Here is an 18447-nt window from a genome sequence, read left to right on the forward strand (position 1 = left end):
AGTTTCTCCCACGGGCCTCCTCACAGTTTCTCCCACGGGCCTCCTCAGACTTTCCCCACGGGCCTCCCTTAGAGTTTCCCCACGGGCCTCCTCACAGTTTCTCCCACGGGCCTCCTCAGAGTTTCCCCACGGGCCTCCTCACAGTTTCTCCCACGGGCCTCCCTTTAGAGTTCTCCCACAGCCCCGGGTCACCCCGGCTTCGGCTGGCCGCAGAGCCACCCAGGCCTGTCAGAGGCAAGGCCTGTGGGGCGGGTGCAGACTGTAAGGGACCAGGTCAGGAGCTACTCAGAGCAATTCTCAGAAGCACCGAGGGAGGCCCGCAAAACACCTGTCTCAGAGCCCCGAAGGGGCCTGTCCAGCAGAGGCAGACAAGAGGCCGAAGCAAGGATGATGAGGTCCATCAGGCCCAGGGAGCAGAGGGATGGACAACCCCAAGGCCGGGTCCCTAAAAGTCCCCATCCCCCTCCAACATCGCAGGCGTCTGTCCACCTGAGGTCCGCCTGCTGCTGCCCCCTCACCTTTCCATCGCGTACCACACCGCCAAGCTGTCATCTCGGAAGTAGTACCCGGGCAGGTCCTGGACCCCACGCTCCACGAAGTCATTGGGGATGCAGAGGCTTTTGTAGGTGAGCTCAGACAGAGCCCGAACCATCACCTGCGCGAATCCCTCTAGGCCCAGGGACATGGCCTTGAGGGAGGAGAGAACCACATGAGCCTCCCTCTGAGCCTGCTCTGCAAATGCTGCATCCTCTCAGCCCCTGCAGGACGCACCCCGACCCAGCCCGCCCAAAGTCCCGGGTGCTGCACCCCACACGGCAGCACTCACGCCCCCCTCCCCCACCCCCAAGTTCTTAAGCAAGTGGGGGTTCTGCTCTGAGGCTAACTGCAAAGGCCAAGGTGTCCTGTCGGAGTCGGGGCAAGAGTCTTACCCTGGCGGAGAGGCCCCCCTTGTTGAGAAGGAGGGCCCTCCCAATGCTGTTGATCTGGACGTTGTACCGGGTATGAGGAATGAGGAGCTGCGCGGGAGGCAAGGAGAGCGGTGAGGAGGGCTGACTGCGCCCAGAGACCTTCCCTCACTTTGGGAAGCCCTTACCACAAGCCCCCTTTCGGGATCCCCAGATCCTCCCCGGGCTCGCCGGACCCCCTCCCTGCCCACAGAGCTTTGAAGACCCCCTTTCCCAAGCTGTACCTTGTAGAGGGGGTGGCACATGGGCAGATTCCTCAGGAGGGCCAGGCAGAAGGCCTCCCCGATGAGGTGGCTCTCCAGCAGGTGTGCGATGGCCTCGTGACTGTAGAACTCAGCATAGCGCACCCATGTTTTCGCCAGCAGCCAGTCCCACTCGGAATCGTTTGGCAGGAAGATGGGACAATCAGGTCCAGGGGTCTGGCTGAGCTGGGGGTGGGAACAGGGAGGCCGGTGAGGGAAGGAAGCAAAAGCGTTCTGAACTCCAGCCCCTCTGTCTTTTGAGCATCCCAGGGTCCTTCTTCCCTCCCGGCACTCGTTCTTGTTGCGCCCTGGGCCTGAAGTATCTTCCTGGGCCTGTCTCTCTACCAGGCAGCTCCATGAGTTCGAGGCCAGCCAGGTATACAGAACAAGTTCTAGAACAGATAGTGCTACACAGAGAAACCCTGTCAAGAAGAAGGAGGAGGAGGAAGATGAGGACAATGAGGAGGAGGAAGACGAAGAAGAGGAGGAGGAGGAAGAAAAAGAAGCAGCAGCTTTGGCCGGCATGGTGGTACTTTGGAGGCAGAGGGAGCTAACTCTGTGACATCCTAGGCAGCCTAATCTAAATAGTGAGTTCTAGTCCAACCGGAACTAGACAGTAAGCTCCGGCTGAAGGAAGAGGAGGGGGAGGAAAGGACAGGGATGGGGAGGAGGAGAGATAGAAGAAGAGGAGGAGAAGGAGAAAAGAGTCAGGAGGAAAGGCGGCAGCAGGGGGAGGGGTGCCGGCTTAGAAACTCCCTCCTCTGATAATCCACAGTGTTCACAGCCAGCAGGTCAGGCCCTGTACAAGATCAAGGGTGCCCAGCCCCTGGGCTTGGGAGGAAGGGGAAGCTATGCTTGAGCTCTGGCCTATGGTGTTGCACTTAGCAGCCAGCTCATCAGGGGTTGGCTGGCACCTCCAGAGGAGAGCCTTTTTCTAATTCACAAATACCCTTGTGAGGATCCATGAGGAAGGGACCCCTCAGGTTCGTGTCCTGCCAGACTAGACCGTGAGGAGGCTGCTGAGCCCAACCCTCAATACTGCAGCAGAGGCTGAATGATGCCAACAAGCCAAGCTCCAACCCCCTGGCCCACACACATCTGGACATCTCTGTGCACACATTCACGGCCCCAAATTCGTGTTCAGGCACCAAATCTAACGGCAACACCTAGATATGCACACGTAAAGAGACGGGTTCTCAGCCCCAGGCTCCACGTGGCCGCGCGAGCAACAGGCCATGCTCTCGGACACAGACACAGGTGTACACAGGACTTTAGGCACGCACACATGCTGACACGGACACGCACCTGCCCACGTACAAGCACGGGGCTTACAGAGGGACACCAGCGCGCCAGGCCCGCGCGGCAGCCCCGCCCCGCCCCCCTCGGTACCTGGATGGCAATGGGCATCATGTTGCCCTCCGGGTTAAAGTACAGCAGGCAGATGGGGGCGCAGTGATGCTGCTGCTGCCCGTTGAGCTCCACGGTGGGGATGCCCTCCAGGATGCGGTAGTCTGCCAGGTAGATGTTCCCCTTCTGGAGGGGCACAGTGGGCGAGGTTGCTCAGGGAGGGCACCTACGCCCCAGGAGGGCGCCGTGGCTGGGTGGGGGCGGGGAGGGGGAGATGCAGGCGTGGGCGAGACAAGGCAGTGGGCCTTGTCGATGGAGAGGCCGAGAGATGCCTGAGTGGAATGCAGGGAGAACGCCCAGGGTAGCCAGAGAGGGCCTCACCTCCAGCTCTGCTTGCAGGCATGTCCCCTCCTCCAGGAATGGGGCCACCATTTCGTCCGTAACCGGGAATTTGTCGGGGATCTTTGTGCATCTTCGGATCAGGCCGGGGTTGAGGCCATTGAGGTACTGGTACCCAAAGAAGCTGTCCTCATACCAGTGCTCCGCCACGTACTCTGGGACAGTGCGGGGCCACAGTGAGACCAGCCCTCTCTCGGGGGTGGGGAGACATAGCGGTGGGCATCGAGCTATCTTGAAATGGCCAGAGGGACACGGGATGATGATTTTCAAGAAGCCTCAGAAAGGATGCGCCTGCCGTTCTCAAATGACCCTTTAGTTGCTCCCACTAGAGCCCACTGACCCCCGGGAAGGGGGTGCCTCTTGCCCCTGGGACCACTTGGCTGCGTTGTGTTCTATCGGGATCGTCCAGCCCATACCAGAGACGACAGACTTGGTAGCAGGGAAGATATTCCTGATGTCCTTTAGTCTCTTCCAGGACCGCTTGCGATCCACCAGGCCGCGCAGCTTGAAGGCCAGAGCCCTGGAAGGCAGAATCGAGGAGCAGAGTGTCAAAGGGGTGCAGGGTACACAGGAAAACGATGGGGTTCACCTACTCACTGGGGTCCCCGGGACTCAAGATCCCATGTCTCAGGGTCTTTTTGTCTCTAGGTCTGCGAGGAGTGTCAGGCTTTCCGCCCTGGTTCCCAGCTCCCCCAGCCTCTCTGACCGGAAGCCATCCTGAAGGAGGTAGGCAGGGAGGGCAGCCTCGAAAGCACACTCTTGCACACTCACATCGGCCCCAGGCGGTAGAAGAAGGAGGCCGTCTTGATGAAGGAGAAACGGAGATTCAGGTTTAAGAACCTGGTGGCCTTGATGTTGATGAGAATTGGGAAGCCCGGAATGTAACCATTCCACCTGTGGGAGAAGAGAAGGGCTGGAGCCTGGCACCGCTGTCCAGGGGGCAGGGTCGGGGGGGGGGGGGGCAGGCCAGCCTCTGGTCCTTACTCAGGCCGGTTTCGGTTGCGGCACCGCCGGGCAGGAGGGTGATAACTGGGAATGTCCACGTAGTTGGGGAGGCCAGGAACGAAGACCCGCCAGCTGCAGAGAGACCAAGCTCGTGGGCCGACACCCAGGCGCCACGCCAGGAAGGGCAGAGCCACCCAGAGCCACCAAACCCTGGACCTCCCCGGGCCTCCTCGGGCCTCCTCAGGACCCAGGTCCTTCCACCCTGCCACTCACTGGTAGAAGTCCTTCTTGGCTCTGATCTCTTCTTGTCTGTGTTCCAAAAGTATAGGGAGTGTGTCATCTGCTGCTGTCTTTCCTGTAGTGAGACGAGGCGGGGGGCGGGGGGAGGCTCAAGCACCGTCCCTCTCCCCTGCTCTACCCTCAAGTCCTCCACGAGATCCCTCTTCTAGACCCACTGAGATAGTGAGAGCCAGTAGCGCTGGCGAGTTCACTAAGACGGCGCTGTCTAACACACTGCGTTTACAGTAATAATCTAACGTGCACGAGAACAACCTAACGAGACGGGTGAATCACCCTCTCCACGAATCCAAACCACGAGTCTGCAGGAATCAAGTTTGTTTCACGACAAACTCATTGGTTGGGTTCTGAATTCACCTGAAGCTACATGCAGGTTCTGTTTGTGTGTGACAGGCTTTCTGTGCGTGTTCCAAGCTGCTCTGATTCAAGGTCTTCTTGCCTCATCGAGGGCTGGAGTGCGCACCGCTATCCATGTTAGAGACATGTGAGGTGTCTCTAACTCACCTCACATGACTATATCCATTAGAAATAAGAGCGCGTGTAGCACTAGGAGCACCCTAGTGATAGAAAGTTCACATAACATGCGCGCGCATATGTGTGTGTGTGTGTGCGCGCACGTGTGTGTGTGTGTGTGTGTGTGTGTGTGTGTGACACATTTCTAGTCTATGAATCCAAAATTCTTCAAAATCTAAAACTTCATGGTTGGCTATATCTAAAACTTCCTCTATGCCAATAGAATGCTACAAGCGGAAAATTCCACACCATGGCCTCATGCCACGGTAAAAAAAAATGCAGGTATGCTAAAATGTTGTATAAACACCTTCAGCCTATGTGTACAAGGTGTAAGTTAACGTAAAGAAATTTGATATTTAGACATGAGCCTTTTCCCCGAGTTAGCAAATATATGCAAATAATTTTTAAAAATCCAAAATACTTTTCTCCCAACCCTTTCAGATAAGAAATGCCCAATCTGTAGATAGAAATATAAAGATTTTTTGTAAATGTATGTGTCTGAGGCTGAAGGGATGGCGCAGAGGTTAAGTGCGCTTTCTCTTCCTGCAGAGGTCCCAGGTTTGGCCCCCAGCGCCCGTAGGACACTGTCTTCTGGCCTGTTTGGGTACCAGGCATGCATCTCATGCGTAGACATTATACGCAGGAAAAACAGCCATGATCATAAAACAAAAATAGACAGATATTTCAAAGAAAAGTGCGTGTCCCTATATTATACACATAGAGGTACATGTACGCACAGGGGTATTTACATGTGTGTAGCTTCTAAAGAAAAACCTAAATTTCACAATACCTCTGGCCCTAGCAGTTTCAACTAGACACTGTCCCGTCTTGTCCATTTTACAAGGGGGACATGACATGACATGGGGAAAAGGCAGCTGGGCTCTGATCTGGTCCGAGGCAGCCCCCCCCCCCCAACACCAGTAACAACCGTGAGAGCTGAGCCTTTTTTTTTTCCCCCTTAGGTGTAACATCACTGGATCCTCGCATCGCTGAACGAGCTCTGTTGTTCGCTCATTTTACAAACGAAGGCGCCAACACTTAGAAGAATACAGAAACGTGCCCAGATGTCTGGAAAATGAATGACTGAGACAGAGAGGAAACGGCAGCCATCTCCCTCCAGGCTGGTGCGTGCCCATCAGGACAGCCCCGGCCCACCGTTTCTCTCAGGGCCCTCACCTTGCTGTACTCATCTGACTTCTGCATGCCTGGGGTCCTTCTGTTGCACTCTGGGAATGGTGCCCCCTGGAGTTGCGAAACCCAGATCCCCAACTTGGTTCCATCCCAGGGCGGGAGCCTCACTCCTTCGAGGCCCAGCAGATGAGTCACGTCTCCCTGCCCTGGTGCAGCCACCCCACCCAAGCCCGTTCTTGCCTAGCCAGCTGGTGTCACCTGCCTGTCCCCTGCCCGTCCCCTTCCATGCCACACAGACCGATCACCATGGGGAGGTCCCCGCTGTCCCCAGTGTCTCTCATGATGACATCCTTACCCTCCCCTAGACCTGCCTCCTCAGCCTCAGCCGCTCCTTTCCCCTTGGCTCGGGCCCCACTCCCTCCTCCAAGGAGAATATTCTAGCACAGGGAAGTGAATGGGTAGTCTTTTACAGAGAGGGCGGGCTCCAGACTCCAGCATCCTCGGCTGCTCCCCTTGCCGCTTAGGGAGACACTCAAGTGTGGCCATGCCACAGCTACACTTAGAAAGCTCGCTCAAGGATCCAGGTGAAGGCCATGTGCGGCAAAGATATTCAGGTCCTTTCTTTCTCCCTTAGGAGCCACCACGCAGTCCCCCCAAAGCAAGGCAGCATTGCTATGCTACGGGTCTGTCATCCCCTCATCCAGGAGAAGCCCGGAAGCCTGCATGAATAGCAACATCTCCTGTAGAAGCAGGGCGCACCCTTGCTGCGCAGAGGAGGCCTTTGGGGTAGCAATGAACCCTGTGAGGAAATTAAGGTGTCTCACTGGGGTAACGGAGTCCTTTGGAGCAACATAATGGTTCGTGTGTGTGTGTGTGTGTGTGTGTGTGTGTGTGTGTGTGTGTTCAGCTAGGAAACCACTAAGACTATAGCTCAGTTGTAAAGTGCTCACCTACCATGCATAAGGCCCTAAGTTCAAATCTCTAGTACCACAAAAGAAGGAAAATCAGCCCAATGGGATTGGTTGGTTGCTGCTGACCAGTGGTGGCACACGCCTTTAATCCTAGCACTTAGGAGGCAGAGGCAGGCAGATCTCTATGAGTTTGTGGCTAGCCTGGTCTACAAAGCAAGTTCTAGGACAGCAAAGGCTACACAGAAAAAAACCTATCTCAAAAGAGAGAGAGAGAGAGAGAGAGAGAGAGAGAGATTGGTTGCATGGATGTGGGCCCTTTCCGCCCAGCCAGATGACAGAATTTGATCACCAAGATTCACCTGGAAGCTGAGTGGTAGCACACACTTTTTGTCCCAGCACTGGGGAGGCAGAAGCAGGCAGATCTCTTTGAGTTCAAGGCCAGCCTGATCTACAAAGCAAGTGCAGGACAGCCAGGGCTCTGTTACATAGAGAAATCCTGTCTTGAAAAACAAAAACAAAACAAAACAAAGAAAAGTCACAGAGTAGAAAGAGAGAGCCAACTGCCACAAATTGTCCTTTGACTTCCACGGCCACACACACACAAAGAAAAAAGGCGTCAGTGTCGTATACAGGGCTTGGTGTGGCCTGGAAGCGCACGTCTTTAATCCCAGCACTCAGGAGGCAGAGGCGGGAGGATCTCTCTGAGAGCTCCAGGACGGCCAGGCGTATAGAGAGAGACCCTTTCTCAAACAAGCAAACAATAAACCCATAAGCAATGCCTCGGTGAGCTGGAGAGCTAAGAAACTAGCTTCTGAGTAGAACTCAGATCCGGCTGGAGCAATGGAGGGTCCTGCTGTAGAGACAGAATCCTGCTCTAGAGAGTAGCAGAGGTCGTTGCAGCACACCAGGCAGCCGATGGGAGTCAAGGGCTTGAAGCACAGAGAGGAAGGGTGATCTGGGGGTGCTGTCCTCTGCACGATGCTGCCTGTGGTCCCTGGCCTCACAGGCTGAGCTTCCTCCAGGTCCCTGGCCTCACAGGCTGAGCTTCCTCCAGGTCCCTGGCCTCACAGGCTGAGCTTCCTCCAGCATGCGGCCCCACGCTGGGCCCAGAGCATCAGCAGTGACCAAGGCTGGCAAGAGATCCCTGGAGTTCCTCGAGCCTGATTGGCTCGATAGGATCCTGGAAGGACAATCTAGAGCAGCTGGGCTAGTGTGAGGCGACTCACCGCACAGGGTCGGGTGCTTGGGGCTGGCTCACCTGTGGCCTCCCGGAGGGAGAGGGTCTCATAGCCGTCCATCCACTGGTAAGCTGGGAAATGGTAGACTCGGCAGCTGGGGGCACAGATCTGCACGTAGTTGCAGTACCAGGGGTCCTTGGGCAGGAAGGAGTGGGGCTCCTTATGCAGGCGGATGATGATGAGCTCCCCCAGGTCCTGAGAGCACTGCACCGTGTACTCATCCACCTGCACAAAACGTGGCGGCTGAGTGACTTGACCCGTGCCACCAGGCTTACCTTTTACCTAGGCCCTGCTCACGTCAGCAGCACTCACCTCCTGGACTGGCATGCACAAGAGCAAAGGTAAAGAGAACTCTCTAACTTGGCTGCCCTCTGCTGGACCCATCTACCCAAGGCGGGGAAGGAACCCCAGCCTTAGCTATCCTTCCCGATCCTAAGGTCATGCCCCCAGCTGCCGAGCCTGACCATGTAAAGAGAAGTCAAAGCCCAGGACTTCCTGACATCCCACAGTCCTAGAGTTGGAACATGGGCCCCTCCAGGCCCTTCTCCCCTTTCTCAAGGAAGATGTAAGAATTCAGAAGCGGCCATGCAGTTGGAGGAGGCTATTCAGGTCACAGAGGAGCAGATGTCTATCAAAATCACAAAGAGTGGCTTCCATCAGGTAGAAGCAGGTCCCCACTGGCCAGGCTGGTTGGATGCCATTTGTAGGCACAGGGCGTCCAACGCAATGGAAGCCAGGTGTGATGCAACTCAGCTGAGAAAGAGTAAGAATGGGAGAGAGGTGATGGAAAGGGGTGAAAATGGACAGGACCTTCAGGAGTGGAAGACAGCTGAGAGAAGAGGATGAGCTCGGAAAGCAGAGAGGGAGAAAGGGAGAGGAGGGGGAGAAGGTATCGGTTGGAAGGGATGAGAGAAGAGAGAGCTGAGAAGGTAAGAGGGAGAGGTAGGGAGCCCACAGCATCAAAGATACTCCTGGTTCTCCACTCCCCTGGCCCAGCTCTGTCTGTCTCCAGCACCCCCCTCCATCCTGAGCCTCCATCCGTCCTGAGTGACACACGCACACGCACGCACACACACACTTACCGCCCCGGTGGCAAAGTCCCTCCCAAAGTGGTTCAACAGCTGCTTGTGACTCTCTCCTTCGGTCCCCACAATGGTCAGTGAAATAGAGTCCAGTGTCCCCGAGAAGAAGTCAGTGCCCGTGGCCACCTTGACTTTGTAGGTGGCCATGGCCGCTCTTCAGGAGGCAAGAGAGGGCTCAATCCTGCACACTACAGCTGGGGCCACACTGTTAGAAACAGGGCAGGCAAGGAAAGCCAGGCAGGGAGGAGTTGACTGGAGCGGTGGAGCCGTCAGCGGGACCCGCTGTCGCTCGGATGCCTCTGGAGCCGGGAGCAGCTGCTGCCCTCGCCGTGAGCCGGGCAGGTGGGGCGAGGCCGGGCCACTGGCCGGTGAGCCGCAGTCTGCGCTTGAGCCCTCTGGGAGCCGATGGGAGGAACCGCAGGCAGGGCTGGGTCTGCCCCTGAGAGGGCGGGGAAAGATGCTGCGGCTGAAGCAGCCTTCGGGGTGTGGGAGCTGTCCGGGCTGAGCGAGGGCCCCAGGGAAGTTGGGGGAGGGGGCGGGGCAGGCCCTTCAGATCTTTATCAAGCTAATAAGCTCCTTCCTCCCGGTCGCCCCCATTGGCTGCAGCGCCAGGCACCCGTGCTGAGCCTGACCAAAAGTCAGAGTGACCTGCTTTGATGAGGCCTGAGGAGCGATGCAGATGTCCAGAGTCCTCGAGAGGGGCTCCCGCTTTTGCATTAGAACCCAGGATCTGCAGTACAGGAAGGATACTGAAGCCAGGGACTAAAGACCGCAAGGGATTTGTGACGCCCTAGAGAGCTACAGGGACGAGAGAATTTGAAGCTGGAAGCGGGTATCTGTTGCTTCCTTTCCAGCCAGCATCTGCTTAAGAGAGACCGATGTTGAATACACTATTAGAGGACAGCCGAGCGAAAAGTTGAGTCAGGAGAAGTAATCCAAGGGGCTGGGATGCTGTTCAGTGGTTGGAGAACTTGCAGAGAATGCGGGAGACACCGGCTTCAATTTCCAAACCCCAAAAGGAAAACTTAAGCTCAATTCAGGCATGGTGGTGCACATCTCCAATTCCAGCTACTTGGGATGCTGAGACAGGAGCCTCTAAAGCCTGAGCCACACTCAGGGAGAGTACCATCTTAATAAATAAATAAAAGAGCTAAGTTGTTTTTAAAGTTCTTAAAGTGGCTGTGCAGCACCTTGGTGCCAGGAGCCTGCAGAGGCTGTAGGTGGCATTAGAACTCCTGGACTGGAGTTCTAGAAGGCTGTGCGCCACCATGCAGGCACTGGGACTCCAACCCCAGTCCTCCGGAAGAGCAGCTTTAACTGCTAGGTCATGCTGACAGATTAAGATATTTTGTAGATGAATGCCCTAGAGATGATGTGGAGTGAAAGATGCCATAAATTCAGACCCGAAATGCTTTCTTACTCTGTTGATCCAAAGCTCCAGGACAGACCAGAGCTTTTACACAGTTCAGACTCGTGAGTACTTTCAGAATGGGGAAGCCATGTAGGCAGCTAGAGTGTTCTCTCAGCTGGCCTGGCTCATACATGGTACACCTGGTGTGTTTTCACTACATCTATGCTGTCAATTGTGTTAAAAAATAAAAATACCCTTACCAAGGAAGTCTAAAAAATACAGAGAGAGGGCTGGAGAGATGGCTCAGTGGTTAAGAGCACTGCCTGCCCTTCCAAGGGACTCTGGTTCAACTCCCAGCACTTACATGGCTGCTCACAACTGTCCGTAAGCAGTTCCAGGTGGCCTGACACCCTCATATCAATGCACATAAAACAAAATCAAATAAGTTGGTTTTTAAAAAATGGAAAGAATGTGCTGGTTATGATGGTTCACGCCTGAGTTCTGAGAGCGCACAGTTCAGAGGTTGGTGGGGTCACCTGTAAGTCTAATGTCCCCCCACTCACGTGGCCCGAGGAAAGAACTGACTTACAAAAGCTGGCCGCTGACCCCATACATGTAGTACGGCACACACTCTCACATACATGTACGTACATGCACTTCAGTTTAAAGAAAAAATAAAGCTAGAAAGAGCTGGAGTGAGAGTTAGGAGCCAATAAGGACTGAGTTTGGTCAGGAACTGGCCATCCTCGACCTCCCTCTTTCTCTCACTTCCACAGGCAGAGCATGCTCTTCTGAACACCACAGACTCAAGGGGTCAATGTCCAAGAGGAGGACAGGACCAGCAAGCTTATTTATTCATGTAATTTTGGATATTAAATGATCTGGAGAAAATACATCTGGACCAGGGAGCCAGGGCTAGCTTCTGATGAAATCATAGCAGCTGGAGTGAAAAAGAACTGGAGACAGGTGGCGCCCTGGGGTTAAGGGGCAGGGGTCTGAGCAGAGAGGAGAAGCAGCAATGGGAGAAGACGGGACTCCTATTCCCACCAGATACTGAGACCCAGGGACCCAGGGAGAGTGAGGAGAGAGTCACGTCCAGGTCTTCTGGAACTAGCCTCTTCCGGTCCACCTCCCGGGGCAGCGCCTGCCAACCAGGAAGTAGCAGTTCTGGTTTCGTCTCCGGTGGCACCCTCCTGTCACCATCAGGGAAGGTTACACAGTGACCATGCCAATTTAGGGACAAAGAGTCCGAGTCTGAGACAGAGAGCAGGTACCAGTAGTTCCGGATTGGAAGAGGGAAGGGGCTGGGACTGCAATTCAGGGTTAGTTTAGAAACAGGAATGTGGTTGGGGCCAGGAATGGAAATGACTTTTTCATGACTCAAATCTGCTTGTGTCACCCGGTGCTCCCCTCCGTGTCTCAACAAGCCTGGCAGCATCTTTCCCCTGGCCTTTGGGATAATACCATGTGCATTTTCTTCATTCACCAGCCCTGCTGAATGCCCAGCTCTGTACCCAACTTGGAGAACATAGTGTAACCAAAACAAACACTAGAACTAACATTCTAATGAGGAGAACAGATAACATTACATAACAGCCGAAGAAGTTTAATGATGTTAAGTGGTAGTGAGTGTTGAAGGGGAAAAATAAGTCAGGGAAGGAGGACTTGAAGTACAGGGGTTGGGGGCTGCCTATTAGGCCCAAGCTCTGGATTTGATCCCCAGCACAAAAACAAACAAACAGACAAGCAAACCTGGGGCTTTTCTAAGGAAGGCTAAACTTAACTATAAACAGTTCTCGCCGCTATGGTCAGGCTTTGCTTTGTGTCCACCTACCCTGCTTGAGTATGCAGTCTGCAATTTGTTTGATTCGGATTTCTCCCATCTCTTGACACAGTTCCTGATGTCAAGGAGGCTCTTGAAACACGAGTCTTTGTATTTTTTTTTTAAGTCTTATTTGGTTTTAATCACAAGGGGTTCCTCTGAAGCCTAGGGTGTTGGATGCACCAGGCACAGGTGGTTTTGAGACATCTGACACGGGTGCTGGGAATCAAACTCAAGTCCTCTGGGAGAACAGTCCACACTCTTAACCACTGGGCTATCTTTCCTGCCCCAAAAGATATCTTTCCTTTCCTACAGAGTAAGTTCCAGGACAGCCAGGGCTACAGAGAGAAACCCTGTCTTGAAAGCCAAGAAGAAGGAGAGGATAGAATGCTGAAGATGAAGGTCATAGCCCAACTTCTGGATGACTGGCAGGCTGTCTCGCTCCCTAGGCATGAGGCCACCCTGGGCTGAGGAAAGGAGCTGTCTGGCCAGTCTGGCCCACCCTCCAGGGCTGGCTCAGCCACCCTCATGACTCTGGATGCTGAGAACCTGAATATGCAAATTTGCATCTCCAGAACAATCCACGAAAACTTTCCTAGCCTCCTGCTTTCCAGCCACGCCTTACCCTGGAGACTATGCCTCCAGGGGGCTGCTAACGAGGGTGCTGGGAGGGATAAATTGAGACTCCAGGACTTGGGAAATATCATCCCAGGCCCCTTGGGGATTCCAGAATGTGGGGCGTTGAGGGTAAGAGGCCCAACTAATCCAGTAGTAAGAGGGATGAGCGAGAGTGAGGAGGCAGGGGCACCTTAGGAGAGGGCTTGGGAGGGAGACAGAATGTGAGGTGGTGGCCCACGCCTTTAATCCCAGCTCTCAGAGGCAGGTGGATCTCCAGGCCCCAGGCCAGCCTGGTCTACCCAGGAAGACCCTGTCTCATAAATAAATAAATAAATAAATAAATAAATAAATAAATAAATAAATAACCAAACAAACAAACAAACAAATAAATAAATCCCTATAAGCCAACCCATTAACCTCAAAAGCTGAAGTGACCGCTCTGGGTTTGCTCCAGCATCAAGCCTCGGGTGGAGCTTATATTCCTCAGGAGAAAAAAAGACAGAGATGGGTGAGAGCATGCGTGGGGCCAGGACCGTGGGGCCAGGACTGGAACCGGGGACTCGGATTGGATGAGGCAGAAGGATGTGGTGGACGCTCCCAGCTGTGACCCAAACTCAGAGGCGAACATAACTCGGGTAGGCGCTCGCTGAAGAACTGGTTCTCCTGGACCGGGGTGGGACCGCAAACGTGAGAGCTTGGGATAGACGCAGGTTTGCAGTGGAGGCTCCTGACACCCACCTCCCCTAGGAGCTGCAGCCTCACGCTTGGGGCACCCCCACCCGACCTCGCCCCACCCAAGCCTGAAAGGTTGGAAACAACCCCTGGGCCACAGAGAACAAAATTGAGTCAAATTAGTCTCTTGCTTAAAGAGCACCCTCCTTCTGATCACCCCAGTGACGCGTGTGGGAGGTGGGCATTATGACGTCTTGCTGCATTGGCCTCCTCTCTGTCCCCAGAACCTGCATCCTTGATTTGGAACCTCTCCCCACACTGTTCTGAGAGTGGTTCTTGTTTCGCTATCCTTTACCTTCTAGGTCTCATTTCCGGTGCCACCTGCTTGGGAGACCGCAGCTGGCCACCGCCTCTCACGCCCCCCTACCAGTCACACCAGAGCCGGCCATCCAGTGACGACAGCCTTTGCTGACCTCTGAAGGACTCCCCTGTCGGGGTGGGTTCTGCCCATCTCTCTGCCACCCGAAAGCAGGCGTCAGCCCGGGGGAATTCAGAGCAAAGGCAGGGAGACAGCCATGAGTCAAGCAGATCCTAAAATGCCCGGCCGGGGAGGGACTTTCCAGGGCTTCTTCCAACTCCCATTTGTCTGACAGACTTGGACCTCTGGAGTGGGAAACTTGCCCCAGGCTAGCGAGGAGGAGACTGGCATGTGTCTTACTGTGACAATTAGCCTTTTCGGCTGACGGGAAAGCATGGCGGAGTCTGTGTGCCAGAAGAAGCCCATTAGATGGAGGTGCAGAACAAGGCTGGGCCTCTGCCCTGCTTCTCCTTTTCTGCAGAGGCAGGGCAGAAGTCCTCCATGAAGCCGGGTGTGTCTTCCCAATAAATCTCCCCCAAAGCTGGCTTTCTGAAAAGACCAGATTCCAGAGGTCCACCCTGGTCCCTCCCTCTCCTGCTCGGGAGCATTTTCCAGGGTGATTTGCGCCTCACAAGGAGCGTTCATCTTTGGGGAGACAGCTGCCTGGGCAGTGGCCTGATCAAAGCCCTGGTTAAAGGGGGGTCCCCCTTTACATCGCAGCTCAGCTGGCCACAAGAGGGCACCCCTAGAACTCCTTAGTGCCAAAGCAAGACAAAAACGTGGTGGTTATAGTTAAGTCGCTGGGCTCTTCAGACAGAATATCCCCCAAACACCTCTGCTGTGCAGTGGCGTGGGGCTCCACTCTTCCAGAACCAGAAAGAGACAATCCAGTCTTTGGCACAGTTCATGAGCATTAACACACACACACACACACACACACACACACACACACACACACTCACACACACACACATTCACACAGCTCACACATACACACTCTCACACACACTCATACACACACACACACACACACACACACTCTCTCACACACACACTCCACACACACACACACACACACACACACACACACACACACACCAATGGAACAAGGGGTTTGTTTGACTCCACTGATTCTGGGACTAGAAAATGGGGAAGGGTGCAGACAGTGCAGCCCTTATTTGAAATTCTCAGTGCGGCTGAAGGGTCGTCACTGACTGAAGCTGATAATGATGTGGGGGGAAGCCCAGAGACCCTGCGCAGCCTACTGACACGCTGGGCCGCAGAAGGCGCTGCAGAGGACACAGCTGCCACTAATTATTCTGACTCTAACGTTGACTCCCCGGTCACCAGCGGCGTGGGAAGAGAGAAACAGCCCCTCCTGCCATCGCTCAAAGACATTACAACTCCAGTCAGAGAGAGATGGTCACCAGGGCTTGGTCAGGAGCAGACTGTGACTCAGGAGGCAGCGAAGAGTCAGGCGTGAGAGAGCACGCCTGTGAGGCCAAGCCACAGGGCGGCAGGTCCCCTCCCCAGTGGCACGAGGCACCAGTGGGGCCACGTGCCAGGACCTGGAACAGATGTGTGATGACTGGAGGTTTGAGGCCAGCATGGGCTACACGGCAAGACTCTGTTGAGAGAGGAGGGGGGGTGCAGACAGTAAGGTAGGCGGGATCTGAGTCTGACAAAACAGGAAACAGAAGATGAGCAGCAGCCAGAGAGAGCTGTGGACAGCTGATTGAGGCCACAAATCTTTGTTTTTAAAGACTATGTGGGCTGGGCTGTAGCGGCTCTCGCCTTTAATCCCAGCTCAGGGGAGGCAGAGGCAGGTGAATCTCTGGTCTACGGAGCGAGTTCCAGGACGGCCAAGGCTACACAGAGAAACCGTCTAGAAAAACCAAATAAATGAATAAATAAGGCTATGTGACAGAAAGGGAGAAAGCAGGGGAGGCTAGCTAGATTATGCCACAATAACAAAAAAAATCCCACAAATTTCAACAGCCTCAGTGACATCCAACTCGTTAGCAGCGTCTCTCCGAGTTCCTCAGACACCCCGGTGGGTGTCATTGTCACTGTAACTTCAGCTTCCGGGACACGGAAGCGGAGGACTCCGAACTGTCTTCACGAAGCCTGGAGAGAACACTTCTGCAGGTAACTCAGCCAAGGTGCTGCCTGTGGCTCCACGCATGCGCAAGAGGGCCAGCGATGCTTTCCGTCTGTGTCCGGGAGCAGAGCTGGGTTTCAGGAGCAGCAACAACAGCGCCAGGCCCGGAACCTGGGGTCGGAGGCTTTGCAAAATGCCTAGTTTCTCCCTGCCAGTCCTTTGGGTCCAGCTAGTTCTTCCCTCCCTGAGGACTCACTCCGGGAGGTAAAGGAACAGGATTGTGAGCTGAGAAGGTGCCTGTCTCCTAAAAGATGGCCCACGGACTCACTCTTGCTCTTCTGCACCCCCACGTTGGTACACCCCACACCACCATCATCACCGTCATCAAAACAAAAGGAAATGGGAGCCAACTATGTCAGCTTTTATTGAAGTCACCGAGCTCAAAGGCAAAAACGAACAATAGGAGGAGAGCGGGCGGGAGGAGAGCCAGGAGAGCCTGCACACACGCCCAGGCCAGAGCTCCGGCTCAGAAACTGTACACCCAGGTGAACTGGGCTGGGATTCTCTCCCTCCCCTTAAAATACCAGGAGCAAAGGGGAGCGGCCCTTCCACTCCAGTTTAAAAACGGAAGCTGGATGTAGGTGTCCTGGACTTGGAGAAAGAGCTCTCGCCCGGGAACGACGGGTGGGTTTAAGGCCGGTGTGGAAGTGGGGCTCGGTCACTCAGGCCCGGTCTCCCTGTGTGGGAGGAAGATTCACACACAGAAGGGCGAGGAAAGGGGTTCCTTTTTAAGGGGGCTATTGTGCATTTGATTTCAGTTAGCAGCTTTCACTTAAACACTGCTCACTTATATAACGTCAAGGCCATCTTGGTCCTGTGGGCAGGGGAGACGCTTCAGACTGAGGATGGAGAGGATGGAAGGAACTGGAAGGCCCAAGCTGGAACTTCTTCCTTTCCTCTGGGATGGTTTACAGTGGGCCTTAGATGGAAACACTGTTCTCGATGAGTGGAGGGTCTAAGTAGGCATAGGGCAGTGCCAGGCTCTGATTTCGTTCCCTGATGTCCCTTGAGATCTGTGCCAGGCAGTTCTGGAAGGCTGCAATGCTTTGCCGTGGGGCCTCCTCTGTGAAGTGCTCATCTGGGTACGTGCCCAGAGGCCTCTGGGAGAAAACAGGTCGAGACATTAGGAAGAGGTTCAAGATGAGATAGGGCGAGTAATGAGGGTTCACACATCAACAAATACAGCCGAGATGTTATCTAGAGACATGAATCAGGTACCGCCACGGGGAACATGAGCCCTTCAAATCACACCAGCCCAGCAGTCACTGCAGCGGGATTCCGAATGAGAACGGGCCCCATAGGCTCACATGTTTGAATGTTTGCTCCCCAGCTGCTGGAACAGTTTTGGAAGGGTTTGGAGGCGTGGCCTTGTTTGGGGTGGGGTTTGAGGTTTCAAAAGCCCACACCATTCCTAGTTTCACAACACCTCAAGTTGCCTGGCATGGTGTTACACGCCTATAATGCCAGCACTCCAGGAGGCAGAGGCAGGCAGATCTCCGTGAGTTCGAGGCCAGCCTGGTCTACAACTCCAGTTCCAGGACAGCCAGGGCTACACAGAGAAACCTTGTCTCAAGAAGACAGAACATAAACAAACAAAGACATGTTTTAATTCCTTGAGGAAGGGTTCATTTGAAACAGCTTTTCTTAGTAATGGCTGTTTGCACTGATCACAGGCTTTTTCGGCCTACGATGGGCTAATTATGCCCAGTATGGATGGAACAAGCAATGTTGCTAAACCTCATAAGGTGAACCAGCCTTTCATTGCTAGACTAGGCTAGACCTCGTGGCACATGGCTGTTTACTGCGCAGTGCTTGCCTTTATTAGCTGATACGAGTTTGAGAACGTTGGCGCTGAGTAGAGGAGGGTATAATCTTGTTTTCCTGATAGCAGCTGCTTGTGAGGACTTTATGTGAGCCCTCATAACCACACAACAACCCTTAGGACAGGGCTCTCTTATCAGATATAGATAAGGAAATTGAGGCTTATCGTGGCCAAATTAGAGGGTCCGGAGGGTGCGGAGTGTGACCCGGGGACTGGAGCCCTCTAATGAGGTCCACCTCCCTGAGGTGACAGCCTCTGCTCGAGAATCCAGCTCCCATGATCCGGGAAGATTCCGCCCCTTCCTGTCCTCTCCACAACTTTGACAAAGGACCTGGGCGTGGTGGCGTGTCCTGAGCCTCAGATCCCAGACCTGAATGTGTGACTCTTTGGGACTGCCTACCTGCACCGACACCCCTAACCCTCATGTATGACTTTCAGCTGCTGTTTAGAAAATCACTGTTTTGTCCAGGTTTCCAAATTCAATTAAACTGTAAGCAGTGTAGTCTTACAACTTTGAACATTTTCTCTGTGAATCCCCCTTTCCCTTTCCCATCTCTAATGGGTATTTATGTT

At 54.3% G+C, this 18447-nt stretch overlaps 2 protein-coding genes and 1 long non-coding RNA gene across 4 annotated transcripts in view; 1 reads left to right on the forward strand and 2 right to left on the reverse strand.

The window, feature by feature from the left end:
- The window catches only part of Alox12b (arachidonate 12-lipoxygenase, 12R type), an 11499-nt gene extending 2256 nt beyond the window's left edge, over nucleotides 1-9243 (reverse strand). The window contains exons 1-11 of the mRNA XM_055594281.1: nucleotides 9071-9243; nucleotides 8009-8213; nucleotides 4172-4253; nucleotides 3938-4030; nucleotides 3725-3847; nucleotides 3370-3473; nucleotides 2936-3108; nucleotides 2597-2740; nucleotides 1190-1393; nucleotides 930-1016; nucleotides 519-688 (exon numbers count right to left, since the gene is read on the reverse strand). Of these exons, the coding sequence (XP_055450256.1) occupies nucleotides 519-688; nucleotides 930-1016; nucleotides 1190-1393; nucleotides 2597-2740; nucleotides 2936-3108; nucleotides 3370-3473; nucleotides 3725-3847; nucleotides 3938-4030; nucleotides 4172-4253; nucleotides 8009-8213; nucleotides 9071-9217 (1532 nt within the window). The 5' untranslated portion in view covers nucleotides 9218-9243. The remainder of the gene's footprint in view (nucleotides 1-518; nucleotides 689-929; nucleotides 1017-1189; nucleotides 1394-2596; nucleotides 2741-2935; nucleotides 3109-3369; nucleotides 3474-3724; nucleotides 3848-3937; nucleotides 4031-4171; nucleotides 4254-8008; nucleotides 8214-9070) is intronic.
- On the forward strand, nucleotides 3497-6499 carry LOC129666912 (uncharacterized). The gene is made up of 3 exons (XR_008718663.1): nucleotides 3497-3679; nucleotides 5671-5832; nucleotides 6474-6499. It is a non-coding gene; the product is annotated as an uncharacterized LOC129666912 (long non-coding RNA).
- A 7155-nt stretch (nucleotides 9244-16398) lies between the features above and the next one.
- Aloxe3 (arachidonate lipoxygenase 3) overlaps nucleotides 16399-18447 on the reverse strand; it is a 21946-nt gene continuing 19897 nt past the window's right edge. For both annotated transcript variants that reach the window (XM_055594280.1, XM_055594279.1), the window contains one exon: nucleotides 16399-17152. In XM_055594280.1, the coding sequence (XP_055450255.1) occupies nucleotides 16973-17152 (180 nt within the window). In that variant the 3' untranslated portion in view covers nucleotides 16399-16972. The remainder of the gene's footprint in view (nucleotides 17153-18447) is intronic.

The sequence above is a fragment of the Psammomys obesus genome, unplaced genomic scaffold (assembly GCF_907164565.1).
Source record: "Psammomys obesus unplaced genomic scaffold, mPsaObe1.curated_primary_1811, whole genome shotgun sequence".
NCBI lineage: Eukaryota > Metazoa > Chordata > Mammalia > Rodentia > Muridae > Psammomys > Psammomys obesus.